Below are 21,505 nucleotides of genomic sequence, written 5' to 3'. Positions count from 1 at the left end.
TCCTCCCTAATAGCGCTGTCGGTGTAGCTACACAAGATGGACTGTGTAGCGGTTCAACAGGGCAGCTCACCAACACCTTCTCAAGGGCAATTAGGGCTGGACAATAAATGCTGCTCTAGCTGGCAAATAAATAAAAAGTATCTCCGTAATAAAATTGAAGGAAAGTATTCTGTATGTGCATGGGAAGTTTATTTTATAATCCAAATTAAAATGTCAACCTGTCCGATATTTAAGTAAGGGGAGAGTTTTTTAATACCAATATGGCCATTTGCCGCTTGCATTGGATGTGATCTATGAAGTGGTTGTGCATGGCATCATTAACAGGCAACCTTCAACCACAATAGAAACAGTTCTGGTGGAATGCACAAGAAACGTTAGTGGAGTTACAACTATCCACTATCTCTAGTTTGCCTAGTCTGCCTCATCACTCTCTACATGAGTCCTCAAACCGGTGCTCTAAGGAATTATCGGTCTTCTTGAAAGCATTATGAAAACACTCATGAGTTTGCTAATTTAGATGGGGGCCCGTGATGATGAATCCATTTGAAAAAAGGGTCCAAAAAAACAAGAGGTTTGAGAAACCTTTTTACTTTCCCATGAGGTCAGTGGTGATCTCCATCACTTTACCACTGACCACAGAATCTGGTCAATTCTCGGCACCCAGTATGAGTCTTAAATTTATGTCTTCTCGTTTCTAATAAGTGAAAATATATTTTTCCCACTATTGTAACCCTCTCAAAAGTTCTCGATTAGATTTAAGAACTGTGGGATATCTTTCTGCATTAGGGGCATTACATAAATATCTGATGTTGGAGTGATAGCGTTAGGTCATCCCTCTGAACTATATCTGCTCAAATCAACACTCATTTGTTTGAATCTCAAATAATAATGTTGTCTTATGGTAATACAGTTCATGTTGTGGCTTATGGTCTCTATTCATTTTGTATTGTGGCGGTCAAAGCAGTGCTCAGTGCTCTGAACTGTCATGTAAACAAACCACAGTGATATATAATGCCAGAAATTGCAACTACACAGCCGTTGCTCGGTCAGACTCGAAACAATGGGAAAACCTTGCAACCCTAGCTGTGGCTCAGTGGGTGGCGTTGCCGCCTCTTGAGTCAGCTCATTATGGATTTGAGTCGCACCACGGAGATCTGAGCACGCAATCTAGGCTGACAATCCAGCGCAGTACTGAAGGGGTACTATACTGTCGGAGATGTATCCTTTTTGGTGTGCTGCCAAACTGAGGACCCATCTGCTCTGTCAGCTGGATGGAAAAGAACCCGTGGCCACTATTTCGAAGAAGCTAGGGGAGTCGTCCGTGGTGCCCTGGTCAATATTTATCCTTCAATCAACATCAGCAAAACAGATTATTTTTCCATTATTGAATTTTTATTTGTGAGAGCTTGCTGTGTGCATATGGGCTGTTATAATTCCTGCAGTGCTTACACTTCGAAAGAGTACATCAGTGGCTGAAAAGCCATTGAGGTCGTGGAAGGTGCTATATAAGTGCAGGTTCTTTCTTTGCTTTCTCTTAAAAATGAATCTTGACATCTTTGCCAAGCCTTCGCCCTACCGCTGTTAGTTTCCTGAGCTAAAGGCTTTAACCATTCAGCCATGACTCCCTAATGGAGAGAATACAAAGACACCATAGAAAAGCTGCAAATGGAGAAGTGAATTAGCTTAAAAAGGCATGGGCTCCCAGACTGAAGCAAATATAGATCCATGAATGTAGATTAACACAAAGGCACGGATATGCATAACCAGAGTGACAAGGGTGTAATGTATGACCTAAGGCTTTATTTAACTCATTGGTGGCCCCAAGAGTTGGCAATGTTTGTCTCACATTCAAAAGTATAAATCTCTCTTTCCTGCTTTAAGGCCCTCCCACTTCAGAAAAGGAGGGCAGGGGGCAGCACGGTGGCACAGTGGTTAGCACTCCTGCCCTCACGGTGCTGAGGTCCCAGGTTCAATCCCGGCTCTGGGTCACTGTCCGTGTGGAGTTTGCACATTCTCCCCGTGTCTGCGTGGGTTTCGCCCCACAATCCAAAGCTGTGCAGGGTAGGTGGATTAGCCACGCTAAATTGCCCCTTAATTGGGAAAAATGAATTGGGTACTCTAAATTTATTTAAAAAAAGAAAAGGAGGGCAGGAATTGAGCGTCAGGAGCATGGGAGCTAAAGATAGCCCACCTTCCAGCAGATAATCACAGAATTGTTTCCCCGTACCCCTGCACATTGTTTCTATTCAAATAATCATCTCCTGTCCACTTGAATGCCCTGATTGAAATTGCCTCCACCACACATGCAGGCAGTGAATTCCTATATGGAAGTTTTTCCAGCATGCTGGTTTCCTGGCTGCATCCTACCGAGTGCCATTTCTGCAGTGGATTGATGATGGGTGGAAGCGAGTGGGGTTGGGGGACAGAGGGAAGGGCGTGTGGCTGATTAAAGATCTGTTAAGGCTGTTAAAGGATGCCGACTGGGATTTTCCAGTCGCCCTTCAGATTGGTGGTGGGGGCCAATTTAACTGCTTGGAGGTTGACACCAGGTAGCAGATCACAGGCCAGCACTTTATGCAGGCCCAGAGGCTCTTCCTGCCTGCTTGAGTGCTACAGCAACCACAGGCCGTCCACTGGAAGTGTCCCTCACCCATCGCCAACCTCCCTACAGTGCGGTGCTCCATCTGTGAAAGTCATTTAAAAAATTTTAATTTAGGAAAGCTGCAGAGAGGAGGTCTCCATTTTGGAGAGCTCCCCCCCCCCCCTCTTACCGTCCACTGCAGCGTCCTTTCAAGCTTGAAGACCTCAAATTGACCCTCCAGCTTCGAGAAACACCCTCTGTTCTTAATTGAATTCAGTGGCTATCCCGGGGAAAGTCTCATTGAGTTCCTGTTTCCTACACAGCGCAGGCTCTGAGCCACATTGGAGCCTGAAGGCAGATCTCGGAGGTGCCACAGGGAAAATGATCCCATAGTTTTGGCTGACACTCGGTGCAGTTCTGAAGGAACTCAACCATCCTTAGAATATGGATGCGCTTCCCAGGCCCAAAGAGTTGGACAAATGTCCCGGCTAGCTACACATCTGGACCGTAAAATTCTTTCCCTAAATCTGTCTGCCTCTCTCTGCATTTTAAGACCCTCTTGAAACCTACCTCCTTGACTAAACCTTTTGTCACCTGTCCTGATGTTTCCTTCTTTGGCTTAGTGTAATATTTTTTTTAATGTCATGTGAGGTCTCCTGAAATGAAATGAAAATGAAAATCGCTTATTGCTTCAGAAAATGAAGTTACTGTGAAAAGCCCCTAGTCACCACATTCCGGCGCCTGTTCGGGGAGGCTGTTACGGGAATATGTAACTATGTTAAAGGTGCTATCTGCAGAAATGCAAGTTGTTGTTGTTGACCAAAGCAAAGCACTTACTTCAGCAGAGCTGAAACGTGACCCGTTTCTCCGTGCTGAGGTTTTCTCTTGTCTGTGGTTCGGTGAGGTTTCTGATGGCGTCGGCCGCACTTCCTGTGCTGTTTGCCCGTGTCCTCTTTACTGCTCGGCCACTTTTTCTCTCACTTTCCAATCTCTACTTTCTGCCACCTCCTGATAAGTGTCTCATGTCAGTCAGTCTTTGTCACCATTTCCTAGCTGTTCCATGAAATCTGTTCAGAGGCCATTAGATTCAGTTCTGAGGATAAAGTGGAGAGGTTGGGACTGTTCTTCTGGGAGAGAAGAAGACCCAGGTGAGGCCACACCTGGAGTATTGTGTGCAGTTTTCATATCTTTTGAGGAAGGATGTTCTTGCTCTCGAGGGAGTGCAGCGAAGGTTTACCAGACTGATTCCAGGGATGGCGGGACTGTCATATGAGGAGAGTTTGACTAGGTTAGGATTGTTCTCGCTGGAGTTCAGAAGAATGAAGGGGGATCTCATAGAGACTTATAAAATTCTATCAGGTCTAGACAGGGTAGATGCAGGGAAGATGTTCCCAATGATGGGTGTGTCCAGAACCAGGGGTCACAGCCTGAGGATTCAGGGTAAACCATTTCAGACAGAGATGAGGAGACATTTCTTCACCCAGAGAGTGGTGAGCCTGTGGAATTCATTACCACAGGAAGTGGTAAAACATTGAATATATTCAAGAGGCAGCCGGATATAGCTCTTGGGAGAATGGGATCAAAGGCTATGGGGAGAAAGCAGGATTAGGCTATTGAGTTGGATGATCAGCCATGATCGTGATGAATGGCAGAGCAGGCTCGAAGGGCCAAAAGGCCACCTGCTCCTATCTTCTATGTATGTATCTATGAGAGGAGATTTGAGAGGTGTTCAAAACCATGAAGGGGTTGGACGGTGTTGTTCAGGAGAAATATCCCACTTGTAAAAGAATCAAGAGCGTGAGGACACAGATTTAAAGCAATTTGCAAAAGAAGCAAATGTACTGTGAGAAAAAACATTTTCGCACAAGTGAGTAGTTTGGGTCTGGAATGCACGGCCTGGAAGTGTGGTGGTGGCAGGTTCAATCGAGGCATCCAAGAGGACATTAGATGGTGATTTGACAGAAATGTGCAAAGGGCACTAAGTCATAATGCTCATTTGGAGAGTTGGTGCAGACAGGATGGGCTGCACCGTAACTATTCTGTGATTCTGAGGCTGTACTTTAGATTCTCCCTGCCCCCTCTTTATTTGTAGGAGCCATCGCCACTGTACCTGCTCTTGTCCCATGAGCCTGTACTGCCTTTGAGGGGTCTGCACGTTCTCCCCGTATCTGCGTAGGTTTCCTCCGGGTGCTCCGTTTTTAAAATAATCTTTATTGACACAAGTAGGCTTACATTAACACTGCAATGAAGCTACTGTGAAAATCCCTTAGCCGCCACACTCCGGCACCTATTCGGGTACACAGAGGGAGAATTCAGAATGCCCACATTACCTAACAGCACGTCTTTCGGGACTTGTGGGAGGAAACCGGAGCGGCCGGAGGAAACCCCCGCAGACACGGGGAGAACGTGCAGACTGTACAGCGGGCTGTGTTTTCCCATCTCCCCTTCAGGAGGTGATGACTAACGCTACGGTGCAACCCAAGCTGCTAAGACAGCATCCTCCCATAAACCTTGATGGTGATTGTCGGCTAACTGTTAGCATGATGTGGGTAGCAAGCACTACACATATCCCTTATTCTGTCCTCACCTAATGTCCATACTTTGGAAATGCATAAGTTTTCCTTGGCTTTATAAACGTAGGCCTGGACTTTTGCTCTTGAGGCAGGTAACTCAAGTCAACAGATTTCCTGACTTAAGCCACAGTGTGGGGATCATGAATTGACGGGAGTAGACATAAATGCTCTTGAAGATGGTTAAGACCTGTATAACTGACATGATCTGAAGATTTTTAAAAAATTCCCTGCTCTTTAAACTTAAAAAAAAAAGGCTGCAGCTGCCATTGAGAGTTAAACAAAACCTTCTGCTGGACTGCTTTCATTGATAAGCGATCTGCTGAAACTTAGATGAAGACAGTGGCATCTTATCATCCAGCTTCAACAGAGATTTTTGTTGACATTTCACAAGGGCTATCAATATGTCATTATGAATGTTTGGCTGGGTTTCTTATGTCGGTAAAGCATACCCCGAATCGTGCAATTTTCGTTCCGGAGGGTGGGCTGGAGTCAGGACCATCGACCGCACGAGCAGAGCTTTGGCGGCCACAGGAGCAGGCGAGTGCCACGGCAGGCTAGTTAGAAGGCCTGCCTCAGTTCTCTGAAACTTCGTCTGATTTGTTTCAGTCTTAGGCCCTCTAGTCCTCATCCCTCACCGCCTACCCTTGCCTCTTGACCTCTCATAACTGCCGTGCCAACTCAATGCCAACTAATGTCCTCGGCCAACCCCTTTGGTCCCTCATACCCTCCATGCCAACTCACCCGGACTTCAGGAACCAGAATCTGATACAGCTCTCACTTCTCCACACTTGAGAGCGAAAAATCTGACATTCCAGAAATCCATTCAAAGCTTTTAAATCTCTTCTGGTGGCTCATCTTACAAAGACAAACACACTTTTGTTCAGATCCCATAGCAAAAACAGATAATCCTTTAATGGCCTCTTTAAACTGTCAGTCAAACTGTGAAGCCAACCCCTTGCTGAGAGAATACAGCATTTGAAACCCAGCCAAGCATTCATAATGACATATTGATAGCCCTTGTGAAATGTCAACAGAAATCTCTGTTGAAACTGTATGAACCGCTGCCACTCTTTTCATCTAATTTGCAGCAGATCGCTTGTCAATCAAAGCAGCCCAGCAGAGGGTTTTGTTTAACTCTCCGTGGCTGCTGCAGCCTTTTTTTTAAGTTTAAAGAGCAGGGAATTTAAAAAAAGCCTTCAGACAGTTAACCATCCTTCAAGAGCATTTCAATCTACTCCCGTCAATTCATGATCCCCACACTGTGGCTGAAGCTCATACTTGGAGCAGCCAAAATGTGGTCTGTTTGAGCTCAACACTAGGTTCAAATGGTCCTGCTGAGTTCATGTTTCCCTCCTGTGTGAATCATGCCCACCCCCTTTCCCCTACCGGCAGAATTTGGATATGTCTGAAACGGAGACCTCCGCAAACAGGTCCTGCCCGCCAATTGTAAAGGTCCAATCTGGCCCATAGAGTCTGAAAACCAGGATGTTACATTGAACCTTAATAAACCTAATCAGTTAGGCCCTAACTGGAGTGCTGCGTACAATTCTGGGCAGCAGATTGTAGGAAAGAGCTCAAGGGCTTAGAGGCAGTACGGAGGAGCTTTACTGGGATATTGCCAGTATGTAGGAGCCGTGTTATGTTGCGAGACTAGAGATGCTAGGGTTGTTCAGCTTGGAGCAGGGAAAGTGGAAGGGGAAATTTAATAGAGGTGTTCAAAATTACAAGGGATTTTGATGGACGAAATAAAGAGAAATTCTTTCCAGTGGCAGAAGTGGTGACTGGTGACAGAAATTTGAGGTAATTGGCAAAAGATAAACACGCTGGAGAAGAGGAGAATTAATTTTAATTGTTCTGATATGGAATGGGCTGCTTGAATAGAAATGGAAACCGATTCAATAACAAACGGGAAAATAACTGAAGCGGAAATATTAGCAAGGCTACGGGGAAATGGTGGGGGAGCGGAATAGCTCTTTCAAAGAGCCAACATAGATACGATCCCCCTGAGCTGTATCATTCCATGAAATGGCTGATTTTCAAACCTCTACATTCTGTATGGCTTAGTCAATCCCCGAAATGGTAGGAGAAAAGCTGTTTTAATTTTTAATTTCTCTTTACCTGTTTCCCCACCCCCCCTCACCCACCCACCACTTCTGTCCCCTCAGCAATGCAAAGAATTTACTTACAGATTTGCAGCTGATGTCCGGAACCAGAGACTTGGAGCCATAACACCTGGTTATGACTTTATGAAGCAATTGAGGTAAGAGAAAAAAAACATAGGAACAGAGGAGGCCATTCAGTCCCCCAGACTGTATCGCCAGTCACTTAGTTCATGGCTGATTTGTATCTTAGCCCGATTTAACCACCTTGATACCTCACTGTCTCAGAAATCTATCCATCTCAGTTTTCAAATTATCCCCTACACTCTTTTTTTTGGAGGAGGCAGTTGCAAATTTCTACGATGCCACATAGAACATAGAACAGCACAGAACAGGCCCTTTGGCCCTCGATGTTGTGCCGAGCATTGTCCGAAACCAAGATCAAGCTATCCCACTCCCTGTCATTCTGGTGTGCTCCATGTGCCTATCCAATAACCGCTTGAAAGTTCCTAAAGTGTCCGACTCCACTATCCCAGCAGGCAGTCCATTCCACACCCTAACCACTCTCTGAATAAAGAACCTACCTCGGACATCCTTCCTATATCTCCCACCCTGAATCTTATAGTTATGCCCCCTTGTAACAGCTACATCCACCCGAGGAAATAGTCTCTGAACGTCCACTCTATCTATCCCCCTCATCATCTTCTAAACCTCTATTAAGTCGCCTCTCATCCTCCTCGCTCCAAAGAGAAAAGCCCTAGCTCCCTCAACCTTTCCTCATAAGACCTATCCTGCAAACCAAGCAGCATCCTGGTAAATCTCTTTTGCACCCTTTCCAATGCTTCCACATCCTTCCTATAATGAGGTGACCAGAACTGAACACAATACTCCAAATGTGGTCTCACTAGGGTCATATATAGTTGCAGCATAACCCCGCGGCTCTTAAACTCAAGCCCCCTGTTAATAAACGCTAACACACTATCAGCCTTCTTCACGGCTCTTTCCACTTGAGTGGCAACCTTCAGAGATCTGTGGACATGAACCCCAAGATCTCTCTGTCCCTGATGCCACATGTGAAGGAGCACTTCCCGACAGCACTTAATGGCCTAGATCTATTTTTAATACTGTTCCCATTTTTTCTGAGGCTCTTTATTGTCAGAAAAGTACTTGCAAGTTTGAGTTGAGCGGAAAATTTACTCCCCTTTTGACGGTAATGTCACTGAAAGAAAATGTTTCGGCTCAGGAATTCACTGACTCCATGTCTACTTTACAGGCATAAAATAGGTGCCTAAGTAGCCAGTATGGAGTGGGGGGGACGGGGGGGAGGGACGGGTCACAAATATTTCATGCCAAAAATGTGTTACCTGCCACAATTCCAGTATAAACCTCCAGGGCTTTCTACTCAAATATATGGAGGGCTAATTTCATATGCATTAAAAAGGTTTAATACCTGTTCCAGGACTCCTTCCTGAAATCAGGCTGCCCTTAACATAGCTTGATGTGTTCAGGATAATTTTACTCGCTGCTTAACCTTAAAGGTTTACGTGCCCCTCCCTCCCCTCATCAAAAAATAAAAGGCAGCCCCTAGTGTTGTATGTGTACAAATCGTTGAAGGCAGCGGGACAGGGCCGACAAGGTGGCTCAGTGGTTAGTACTGCAGCCCCACAGCACCAGGGACCGGGTCCAATTCCGGCTTTGGGCGACTGTGGAGTTTATGTTATCCCCGTGGTTTTCTTCCCACAGTCCAAAGATGTGCAAGTTAGTTGGATTGGCTATGCCAAATTTCCCCTTAATGTCCATGGATGTGGAGGTTAGTTACAGAGATTGGGCTGGGAGTTGGCCTAGGTAGAGTGTTCTTTCAGAGGGTCGGTGCAGACTTGATGGACCGAATGGCCTCCTCCTGCACTGTAGTGATTCTATGATTCTATGACAGGTTGAAAAATTGATTGAAAAGGCATGCAGAATTCTAGGCTTCATGGAGGCCTGGAGTACAGAAGCAACAATGTAATGATAAACTATTAAAAAACATATTGGGTGAAATTCTCCGTTTGGGAGACTTAGTGTTGATGCCGGGATTGAATTGTGTTGCCGTTCCCATTGGAGGCGCTATTTGTGGAGCAATTCAGGACATGCTAATTGGCTAACACTCTGCCCACATGAATCAAGAGCAATTCTCATTCTCATTCCCCCCATCCACCCACCCACACACACACTCTCATTCCAGCCAAAAGATGGCAGCACGAAGATCGGACCCCCGGTTCCTGGACCCCGACCTTGAGAGAATGCTTGACGAATGGAGGAAAGGCAGGATACCCTCGTTCCTGGGCAGGAAGTCCCAGCCCATGACTGCCAACCGGGCCTGGGCGGAGATGGGTGAGGCGGTCAGTGCTGCCAGCCTCACCAGGCAGACCACGCAGTGAAAGAAGATGGATGACCTCCTGAGGCAGCTTAGGTGAGTCACCACCTCTGCTCCCCTGGCATCACTCCTGCACCTCACTCCTCACATCACAGCCCCACTCCCTTAGAGGACAATCAAAACTCATCTGCCTACATCTCCCTCACATCCCACCCTGCACCAAACCCCAACATCTGTAATGTCCTCTTTGGCCAGATACCAAGGACACATATACTACCCCCACCCCCCACCCCGTGTAACTCGCCTCCATGCGTCTCACCATGTCCGATATGTGTCCCCTAGGAAAAGGCAGCCCCTAACAGAAGAACGCGGGAGAAGACATGAGAGGGGGGGAGGGGGAGGGAGGGAGGGGAGGGGGGAGGCGGAGGGAGAGGGGGGGGAGGGGGGAGGGGGGAGGGGGGACGGAGGGAGAGGGGGGAGGGGGAGGGGGGACGGAGGGGAGGGAGAGGGGGGAGGGAGGGGGAGGGGAGGGGGGAGGGTGGTGGGGGGAGGGAGGGGAGGGGGAGGGGGAGTGGCGGGGAGGGACCCGGACTGCAGTGTTCTAGCTGCCGCGGAACAGAGGGCAATGGAGTTAGTTGGGGAGGTGCAGGAGAGGGCTATCACCCAGGCAGAGGTCAACATGCGACAACCAAGTGAGCTCCCAATGCAGAGTGATGTCCCAATAGCAAGTGAGTCACCCCTCTCCCCAAGATCCCACCATGAGTTTTGTCCTTTGCCTTGCAGGATGACCATCAGACCAGGCCCACCAGTCTGGGGTACCTCCCCCCAGCCACATCCCCAGCGTACCCCGGGGCACCAGTCTGGGGAAGACACTGATGTCTTGTCACTGCTGTGACCTGCACACTCCACCATCGCAGAGACTTTCACCTCGGTGGGGCATTTTAGTGATGAGGCTCCTGGGTCATCTTCTGGTGCAGCACATCAGGTGGAGGTAGGGATCCCCGAGGGAGCGGACAGCCGGAGGGCTGATCGATCCCACGAAACAGCTGTAGTCCGGACAGGTATCGGGCTTCTGGAAAGTAGGATCCCATCACTGGTGGAGATGCCGATACAGAGCCAGGATTTACAGGAGGGGGTTTCAGCAACTTTCCAGCACCTGCAAATGCAGCTTGAGGAGAGCAACCGCCTTCAGGCACAGGAGATTGTGCCTACAATGCGATATACCCAGGCTACACTGAGTGGGTGGTTTCCGTGGTGGAAGCCTTGGGTCAAAACGTCACAGCCATGGGTCAAGATGTCCAAGGCTTGGGGCAATCTGTGCAGTCGATGGTTGTGGCTCCGGCTCCAGAGCTTGGCCCATTCTCAAAGGGTCAAAGTTGAGGGTGTCGAGAGCATTGGCCGGGTGCTGACTGACCAGGGTCAGTCACAGAGGGACGTGGCACAGTCCCAGAGCGACGTGACAGTGAGGTACATGACTCACTCACTGAGGAACATGGCCCAGTCTCAGTGCTCCATGCTTGAGGGCATCGAGACCCTGGTTCAGACAAGGGCGGGACTCCAGGACTTTCAGCGCCAGATGACGATGGTGCCTCCGGAGCGCACTCCCATGAGGGCCATTGAGCATCCCGAGGGAGGAGAAAGTGATGGGGCCTATGTCGGTGCCTCTCGCAGTGGAGGTGTTAGAAAACCTCAGCGCTGCTGAACCCCACCCCCACCTGACACCAGTGCATCTGATGGGCAACAGGCAGAATGGGGTGGCACCTTGCCATATGCGACACCTAAAGGCCGGTCCCATCCAGGTCCAGCCCGTCCAGGTCCAGGCCCTCCAGAAATGGCTGCCAAAGGCATCTCGGGTCAGAGGGCGAGATACGCCGCAGGACTCCTCCACGTCTGATGTGCTGTCTGGGGTAACACCTAGAAGGAGCAGTGGGCCATGTAAGATGAGAAGTTAGACACCAGTTAAGTTGGCACGGGTGCAGCACACAGGTTAGAGGTAGGGGCCAGTAATGTATAGTTACAATTTAACAACTTTCCCACCAACATTCTGAACTGCCTCAATCCTCTGTCTGGACGGTGTGAGGGATGGGCTGGGGTGAATGTAGAGGGTTTGCCCGATTGTTTGGGGGGGGGGGGGGGGGGGGGCGGGGGAGTTGGCGGTGTGGGTGTTGGGGAATGGCATGGGACAGGACCTCCAGGACAATAGAATGTTGCACCTGGGGTCACCCTCAGAGGAGGCAATGCACAGTGTGAGACTGCCTTTCCCCAGGGTAGAGGGGTCAATTACTAGGGGGCATAGGTTTAAGGTGAGAGGGGCAAGGTTTAGAGTAGATGTACGAGGCAAGTTTTTTACGCAGAGGGTAGTGGGTGCCTGGAACTCGCTGCTGGAGGAGGTGGTGGAAGTAGGGACGATAGTGACATTTAAGGGGCATCTTGACAAATACATGAATAGGATGGGAATAGAGGGATACGGACCCAGGAAGTGTAGAAGATTGTAGTTTAGTCGGGCAGCATGGTCGGCACGGGCTTGGAGGGCCGAAGGGCCTGTTCCTGTGCTGTACATTTCTTTGTTCTTTGTTGCCTTGTAGTACAGCGTACCTAGTGAATGACCCATTACCACTCCCAATCTCCATAAACTGCCCCACCCCTCTCCCCATGCCACCCCACCCCTCAAAAGATATATGAGTCCGTGAGAAGGAATGGCCAGTTCACATGCAGGGCATCCGTCACGGCGCCGATGCATCTGTGTACGGAAGCCTGAAAGATCCCAGATAGGTCCCTGGTGGCCCATGGAAAGGTCCAGGGCGACCGTCACCTTGATGGCCACGGGTAGCGGGTGTCCTCCTCCATTCCCCCCGCGATGCCTGGTATGCCACCATCTGGCACAAGTGGCACATGATCTCCTTGGTTAGCCAAAGTCTTTGCCGGCACACGCAGTCCGGCACATCCTCGAAGGACAGGTAGCCAAGTGGCCTGATGTGGCGTCTCTTTCGCACCTCCGCCTCGGCCTGTTGGACGGCCAGCACTCGAACCTCACCAGCTGGCCCCTGCTCTTCTGGGGCAGGCTCCTCTTGTGCAGGGTCCTCCCCAAGCAGGCCCTGTGCCTCCAGCCTCCATGCGTCTGTAACGACAGCTGTGGCCAGGTAGATAGCGAGCATTGCTACCTGTCTCCGAAATTCATTCAGCGGGAGAAAAGACATGTTTACAAGATGGGTATTTCCTTGCCCATCCAAATCCAACAGACTGCATGGTGACTCTGAGTTGCACTTCAGCTCCACCCTCCACAAGTCCCTCGAAACCCACCCCCACCCCTCAGCTGTTCTCCCCAATATGTGCCTTTCCACACTGCACCCCTGTCCCCATCAGTGAGTGGGGCCTGTGATTCGGGGAGCCTCTATTCTCACCATCCGTCCCTGTCAACAAGGGTATCGGTGGCTACCGCAACACATGTCAGCGATAGGCTCTGCGGCCCCTGTCCTATTTCCCCAGTGGGGTCTACTGTGGGTGGCCTCATCGGGTGGGCCGTGTGCTATCCCGCCAGCAGGGTGTCACCTGGTCGGGCAGTGGAGAGGGTCACTGTGGGCCACCAATCGCCTCCATGCTTAGAGGCTTATGTGTGGGCAGGTCCTACAGATGGGGGTGAGGCAGGGAAGGGTGTCTCCCGTGGGAGCGTAGCTACGGTGTGGTGTGGGTCCTGGGTGTGACACACAGGTTGTGACAACCTGTTTGGGGCAGGATGAATGGGAGCAGGGACGCAGTGGGCAGGCAGGGCTTGGAGACAGCTGGTGGTCCTGCGGAGTGGGCTAGCTGACACTCACACTGGTGAGGCCTCTGCCCTGAGAGAAGCAGTGTGCCAGGGAGGGTGCCGAAGACCACGGTGCATGTGTCCTTTGTTTGGGGTGAGCTCTGCTACTCCCCTGCAGTGGGGCTGCGCTTCTGAAGAACGCACTGAGGAGTGGCAGCACTGATTGAGCTTGGCCACACTCACCCCGTTAATGGTTCAGCTGGGGTCTGAGGGTTTACGGAGGGGTGGCCTGGGTGAGCTCCCAAATGACCAGAGGCTCTGTGAACATTTACAGGACACAGTGAGCAGTCAGCAGAGTGGTCATCCAGGGGCCTGTAACTTGTACCAAATAGGTGCGTTTAAAAAAAAAACTGTCTGAGCCAGGTCACCCCGATTCGAGGGGGGAATACCCTGAATCCATGGCCCATCAACAAGTCGCTCCCTGCTATTCCCCCCCGGCCCTGGCAGCCACCGCCAGCACGAGCTACAATTTTTAACAATTTTCCAAACTTTGCTCACCTTCTCTTTCCCCCTCAGCAGTTGTGGTGGCCGATCCCATTCGTAAATATCTGTAGTAAATTGCGCCCGCCTGACTTCCATTGAGAGTGGCAGAGCATCGCGAAGGCCCGGAACATAGTGGGTCAAACGCGCTAGATACATTTTAACATGTGCAAATAAACCTCATTATCGCCACCAGGGAGGCACCAGAGCTTGGCTCCCGAATTGGGGCTGGGCGCGGACCTGGAATTTGGCTGGAGACCTGATTCTCTGCCTGACCGTGGTTCGCTTTTGTGCCGTCGTGAGGTGAAGAATTTAGCCCATCGTGTACAATTCTGGGCCCTGCATTTTGAGAAGGATGTGAAAACTTTAGAGAGACTGCAGAAAAGATTTACGAAAATGGTTCCAGGGATGAGGAGGTTTAGTTACGCGGACTAATTGGAGGATTAAGCTACGGTTGCTCTCCTTGGTGAAGAGGTGGTTAAGAACAGATTTGATAGTAGTGTTTAAAATCATGAGTTGTCTAGATTGTATTTAGTGGCTCGGTGGCACAGAGGTTAGCACTGCTGCCTCACAGCGCCAGGGACTGGGATTCAATCTTGGCCTTGGGTGACTGTGTTGAATTTGTACGTCCTCCCCGCATCTGCGTGGGTTTCCTCCTGGTTCTCCGGCTTCCTCCGCAGTCCAAAGATGTGTGGGTTAGGTGGATTCGCCATGGTAAATTGCCCCTTAGTATCCAAAGATTTGCAGGTTAGGTTACGGGGGATCAGGCTGGGTGGACGGGGAGCGGACAGGGTAGGATCCTCTTTCGGAGGGTTGGTGCAGACCCGATGGGCCAAATAGCTTCCTTTTGCACTGTAGGGCTTTTATGAGACCTAAACTTTCTATTGGCATGAGAGTCAGCATGTAACGTCAAAGGCATCAACGGCGACATGAGAAAACATAGGTTTGAGACAGCGAGTAGTTAGGATCAGGAATGCACTGCCTGAGAGTGTGCTGGAGACATACTCAATTGGGCCTTTCAAAAGGGAATCGAAGAGAATAAAAGCAGAGCCACGGGGCGAAGGTGAGGGAGTGTGACCAGCTGAGTTGCTCTTGCAGAGAGCATGCATGGATGCGATAAGCCTATGGCCTCCTTCTGTGCTGTAACCATGCTGTCATTTATGTCACTCTTGTTTATTCATGTTCCATCTTCCGATGCCACGTTCTGATGCAACAACTGCAGTTCCGAATGCTTAACACAAAAGTGAACACGATTGAGGCAGAGGTTTGGTTACATTGCATGAAGCTTGTGTGTGAATCACAGAGGATTTTGCCTTTTCTTTTATAAAAACATAGTGTTCTAGACAGGCCAGGAATGTTTAACATTTGAAAGCAAGTAATCTGACTTGTGTTTTTACTCCTCAGGGAGGGGATGGAATCCATTCTTTCTGCTGATGCCCACAAGAAAGCTCATACTCGGCTGCACGTGTCAATCACAAACGCCAAGACACTGAAAAATAGTTTGATCTCCTCCTATCTGACCAGGGAGGACCTCATAACGGTAAGTGATTTAGGGGATATTTGGGTTTGCTGTGCAAATATTAAGAGATAAAGATAATAACGACTTGCTTTTATGCAGCACTTTTCCTGATGCAGGGTATCCTGGAGTATTTAACAGACGATTCCCTGAGAAGTGCAGTCTCTGTTGTACCTTTTCGTTTTTAAAAATAAATTTAGGGTACCCCATTATACTTTTCCAATTAAGGGGCAATTTAGCGTGGCCAATCCACCTACCCTGCACATCTTTTTTGGGCCAGGGGGGTGAGGCCCACGCAGACACGGGGTGAATGTGCAAACTCCAGACAGACAAGTGACCCGGGGTTGGGATCGAACCCGGGTCCTCAGTGCCACAGGCAGCAGTGCTAAGCACTGCGTCATGTGCCACCCCAACTTTTCCGACATTACAACAGTTCAGTAATTAACTCTGGTGCCCTATTCCACATCCTCAACCCCCTGCGCAAAAATTGAAAAAGAAATCTCCCATTCTCCGTCCTTAATCTCTTTTACTCCTATCTATGATCCCTTGCGCTACGCTTCTCAATCACCTGCGGACTGACTGATTTTATCTACTTTGCCCTGAGTCTTCATAATTTTAACACACCTATCACGTCACTGATGATCTCTTCTATTCCAGTGAAAACAGCTACAATTTTCTGGTCTTGTATTTTTTGTTGCTTAAAGCAGACAAAACCCGAGTGAATCTGTACTGTTGCTTGGATGTTATCCCCCACCGCCCATGCTGTCGGGCAACTGACCCACCACCTCACCCATGCCTGACTCTCTTCATAGCCAAAACGCTCCAGCCCAGGCAACATCCTGATGAATCTCTGCATTCTCCCCAGTGCAATCACATCCTTCCTATAGTGTGGTGACCTGAACTACACACAGTATTCTAGCTGTGACCTAACAAACTTTTTATGCAGCACCGTTATTACTTCCATGCTCTTATATTCTATGCCTTGTCTAATAAATGCAAGTACCCACGTGCCTTCTTAACCACCTTATCTACCTGTCCTGCTGCCTTCAGGGGTCTTTGGGCATGCAGCCCAAGATCCCTCTGGTCCTCTGTCCTTCCTCGCATCCCACCATCCATTGTATACTTCCTTGCCCTGTCAGTCCTCCCAATATGCAATATCTCACACTTTCCAGGGTTAAATTCGTTCCATCCCCCGACCGCACTTTGGGAAATCAGACCATAAGACGGTGCTCCTTCTCCCGGCATACAAGCAGAAACTCAAGCGGGAGAATCCAGTAAAGAAGGTTGTGCAGTGCTGGTCCGAGGAGACAGAAGAGCTCTTACGTGACTGCTTAAAGACAGTGGACTGGTCCATATTTAAGAACACAGTGACCAACTTAAATGAGTATGCACCACCGTCACAGACTTCATCAGCAAATGTGTGGACGACTGCGTGCCAAAGAAAGCAGTACGTGCGTTCCCCAACCGGAAACCATGGCTCAATCGTGAGATTGACTCCCTACTGAAGGACAGATCTGAGGCGTTCAAGACAGATGACCCTGACCTATACAAGAAATCCAGGTACGACCTCCGCAAAGCCATCCGGAATGCCAAGAGAGAATATCAAACCAAGCTAGAGTCACAGACAGACTCTCGGCGGTTGTGGCAAGGACTAAACAACATAACGGGCTACAAAGCGGAGCCGAACAGTATCTCTGGCAGCAGCGCACCCCTCCCCGATGAATTCAATACATTCTATGCTCGGTTCGAGCAGGTAACCAACAATCCGCTGGCGAGTGCCCCAGCAGCCCATAATTCACCCATACCCACCATCCCAGCTTCCGAAGTCAGATTGGCCTTCCTGAAAGTGAACCCTTGGAAGGCGACGGGCCCAGACGGGATCCCTGGTCATGCACTCAGAGCCTGCGCGGACCAGCTGGCAGAGGTATTCACGGACATAGAATTATCATAGAATTTACAGTGCAGAAGGAGGCCATTCGGCCCATCGAGTCTGCACCGGCTCTTGGAAAGAGCACCCTACCCAAGGTCAACACCTACACCCTATCCCCATAACCCAGTAACCCGACCCAACACTAAGGGGAATTTTGGACACTAAGGGCAATTTATCATGGCCAATCCACCTAACCTGCACATCTTTGGACCATGGGAGGAAACCGGAGCACCCGGAGGAAACTCACGCACACACAGGGAGGATGTGCAGACTCCACACAGACAGTGACCCAAGCCGGAATCGAACCTGGGACCCTGGAGCTGTGAAGCAATTGTGCTATCCGTGCGGCCCTAGTAGGGACATCTTTAACCTGTCCCTACTCCACTCCGACGTCCCCACCTGCTTCAAGAAGACCACCATCATACCGGTACCAAAGAAGAGCCAGGCAACGTGCCTCAACGACTACCGACCAGTGGCCCTGACTTCAGTCGTAATTAAGTGCTTCGAGAGGTTGATCATGAAGCGCATTACCTCCATACTCCCAGAACGCCTTGATCCACTGCAATTCGCATACCGCTGCAACTGGTCCACATCAGACACCATTTCCCTGGCCCTACACTCATCCCTAGAGCATCTCGAAAACAAGGACTCCTACATTAGACTCCTATTTATTGACGACAGCTCCGCCTTCAACACCATAATCCCAGCCAAGCTCATCTCAAAGCTCCAAAACCTGGCTCCCCACTCTGCAACTGGATCCTCGATTTTCTGACCAACAGACCACAATCAGTAAGAATGAACAACAACACCTCCTCCACAATAGTCCTCAACACCAGCGCCCCGCAAGGCTGCGTACATAGCCCCCTACTCTACTCCCTGTACACACACGACTGCGTGGCAAAACTTGGTTCCAACTCCATCTACGTGTTTGCTGACGATACGACCATAGTGGGCCGGATCTCGAATAACGATGAGTCCGAATACAGGAGGGAGATAGAGAACCTAGTGGAGTGGTGTCGCGACAACAATCTCTCCCTCAATGCCAGCAAAACTAAAGAGCTGGTAATTGACTTCAGGAAGCAAAATACTGTACACACCCCTGTCAGTATCAACGGGGCCGAGGTGGAGATGGTTAGCAGTTTCAAATTCCTTCGTGAGGCGAAGATAGTGAATTGCATCCTGATCCAGTGGGAGCTTCCTGAAGTCAATTACCAGCTCTTTAGTTTTGCTGGCATTGAAGGAGAGATTGTTGTCGCTACACCACTCCACTAGGTTCTCTATCTCCCTCCTGTATTCGGACTCATCGTTATTCGAGATCCGGTTGCAGATCTCCAAAAATCTGTCCTGGTCCACCCACGTCGACGCTACCACCAAGAAAGCACAACAGCGCCTATACTTCCTCAGGGAACTAAGGAAATTCGGCATGTCCACATTGACTCTTACCAACTTTTACAGATGCACCACAGAAAGCATCCTATCGGGCTGCATCACAGCCTGGTATGGCAACTGCTCGGCCCAGGACCGCAAGAAACTTCAGAGAGTCGTGAATACCGCCCAGTCCATCACACAAACCTGCCTCCCATCCATTGACTCCATCTACACCTCCTGCTGCCTGGGGAAAGCGGGCAGTATAATCAAAGATCCCTCCCACCCGGCTTCCTCACTCTTCCAACTTCTTCCATCGGGCAGGAGATACAGAAGTCTGAGAAGACGCACGAACAGACTCAAAAACAGCTTCTTCCCCACTGTCACCAGATTCCTAAATGACCCTCTTATGGACTGACTTCATTAACACTACACCCTGTATGCTTCATCCAATGCCAGTGCTTATGTAGTTACATTGTATATGTTGTGTTGCCCTATTATGTATTTTCTTTTATTCCCTTTTCTTCTCATGTACTTAATCTGTTGAGCTGCTCGCAGAAAAATACTTTTCACTGTACCCCGGTACACGTGACAATAAACAAATCCAATAAATTCCATTTGCCAGTGTTCTGCCCATCTGACAAGCCCGTCTATATCATCCTGTAATTAACTGTTTATCACAACACCAATTTTGTGATGTCTCCATGTGTACTTATGTGTGTTTGTGTTAGCGTGTGTATGAGTATGATAACACCTGTGACCATGTGTGCATCTGTGAATGTTATTATTACTATAACTTACTATTATACCACCAACATTCACATCTAGATCATTAATGTACACTACAAGCAGCAAGGCACCCAGCACTGATCCTTGCGGTAATTATAATAATCTTTATTATCACAAGTCGGCTTACAGTAACACTCCAATGAAGATACGGTGAAAATCTCCTCATCGCCACATTCTGGCGCCTGTTCGGGTACACAGAGGGAGAATTCAGAATGACCAATTCACCTAACAAGCACGTCGGGACTTGTGGGAGGAAACCGGAGCACCCGGAGGAATCCCACACAGACACGGGGAGAACGTGCAGTCTCCGCACAGACAGTGACCCGAGTGGGAATCAAACCCAGGCCCCGGCGTTGTGAAACAACAGTGCTAACCACTGTGCTACAGGTACATCACTGGCCAAAGGCTTCCAATTACAAAATCAACCTTCGACTATTACCCTCTGCCTCCTGTCACTAAACCAATTTTGGATCTAATTTGCTAAATTGCCCTGGATCCCATGGGCTCTTACCTCCTTGACCAAGTCTGCCACGCGTGAACTTGTCAAAAGTGTAACTGAAGTTCATGCAGACTAAATCAAATGCACTGCACACATATACACGTGGTCACCTTGGAAAATCAAATTTATGAGACATTGGGTGAAATCTCCGTTTGGGAAACTATGTTCTCTCGACAAAGGTGAATTGCAACTGATTCGTGCTCCCACTGGATCAGGATGCAATTCACTATCTTCGCCTCACGAAGGATTCCTGAGGGAATCCTGCTGTCAGGCCACCATTTTAAGCGGGCAGCCTGATAGCGAGATCCCGCTGCAGACCCCTGTCTGGAAGGTAGAGAGTAGTCCAGATAGAGGCAGTGAAAAAAACTACTGTTGTAACACCTGGGCATACACCTGCTAGTAGCAAAAACCGAGGAAGCACCAGCTGTTAATTCCTGGAAAGAGAAAGCAGTGACCTGTGTTTAAACCCCTCAGATCCTTGAGCTGCAAACCATTCATTAATTTCCCTTACTGGGCTGTGATTGACAGCTTCCAAACACACACACACCTGTGACCCTTGCTTCATTCATCTTCCTTCATGGTTCGTTAACTCAGACATGCTCTGACCTCAATGTTTACAAACATCTACCACTTCAAAGAGAGTTACATGCATTCTAATCACCCTCCCCACCCTTCACGCTCGAATGATTTTGAAGTGAGTTCTCCCAGTGAGCCAGAGAAGACACAGCCAGAGTGAGACAGAACCAAGAGTGAGTTTGGGAATTTGAATCTAGGTGGGAATTGAATCAAATCAGTAAGGCAGCTCCTTTTAAATTTCAGGAGTTTAAATTAATTTAAATTAAGCGAGAATTGTGCAGTGTAGGTTAACAAGGGCTGTCCCACCCACTCACATAACTGGTTGGCAGTTAAGTGTCAGTCACTTAAATCTACCTTGATCTAAAAGCAGGTGGGGGAGGGGAGTCAAATCAGGACAATTTAAAAAGAGCAACTTGTAAACTCACTCCCAGTGAGTTCTCCCAGTGAGCCAGAGTAGACACAGCCAGAGTGAGACAGAACCATGAGTGAGTTTGGGAATTTAAATCTAGGTGGGAATTCAAAGCTTGGTGGGGAGGAGGTGCTTTTTATCCCTGGTAAGTGACTGGTAAGTAGTGTTTCTGTTTTCTTTTTCTTTTCATTGGTATATTTATTTATTTTTTCTTCGTTGTTTATTTATTTATTTTTTTTGGGGGGAAATTGTAATTGTTGAAGTTAACTGAAGGTTTAAGACATGGCAGGAGATCTCAGACCCGTGTCATGCTCCTCGTGTGCGATGTGGGAGCTCAGGAACACGCCCACTGTCCCTGGCTCCTTCACGTGCAAGAAGTGTGTCCAGTTTCAGCTCCTGTTAGATTGCTTGACGGCTCTGGAGCTGCGGATGGACTCACTTTGGAGGTGAAAGGTACTGAGGGAGATAGAAAATGGGTGACCAAAAGACAGAGCAAGAGTAGGAAGGCAGTGCAGGTGTCCTCTGCGGTC

The 21,505-nt window shown here is 49.0% G+C and overlaps 1 protein-coding gene across 2 annotated transcripts in view; it reads left to right on the top strand.

Annotated features, from left to right (window-relative positions):
- pnpla4 (patatin-like phospholipase domain containing 4) overlaps nt 1-21,505 on the top strand; it is a 65,694-nt gene that overhangs the window by 10,939 nt on the left and 33,250 nt on the right. For both annotated transcript variants that reach the window (XM_072477370.1, XM_072477369.1), the window contains exons 3-4: nt 7,320-7,414; nt 15,296-15,431. In XM_072477370.1, the coding sequence (XP_072333471.1) occupies nt 7,320-7,414; nt 15,296-15,431 (231 nt within the window). The remainder of the gene's footprint in view (nt 1-7,319; nt 7,415-15,295; nt 15,432-21,505) is intronic.

This window comes from Scyliorhinus torazame, chromosome 15, assembly GCF_047496885.1.
Source record: "Scyliorhinus torazame isolate Kashiwa2021f chromosome 15, sScyTor2.1, whole genome shotgun sequence".
In the NCBI taxonomy this organism is placed as follows: Eukaryota; Metazoa; Chordata; class Chondrichthyes; order Carcharhiniformes; family Scyliorhinidae; genus Scyliorhinus; species Scyliorhinus torazame.
Note: the sequence above shows the minus strand (reverse complement) of the source record. Positions and strands in the feature narration are given on the sequence as shown.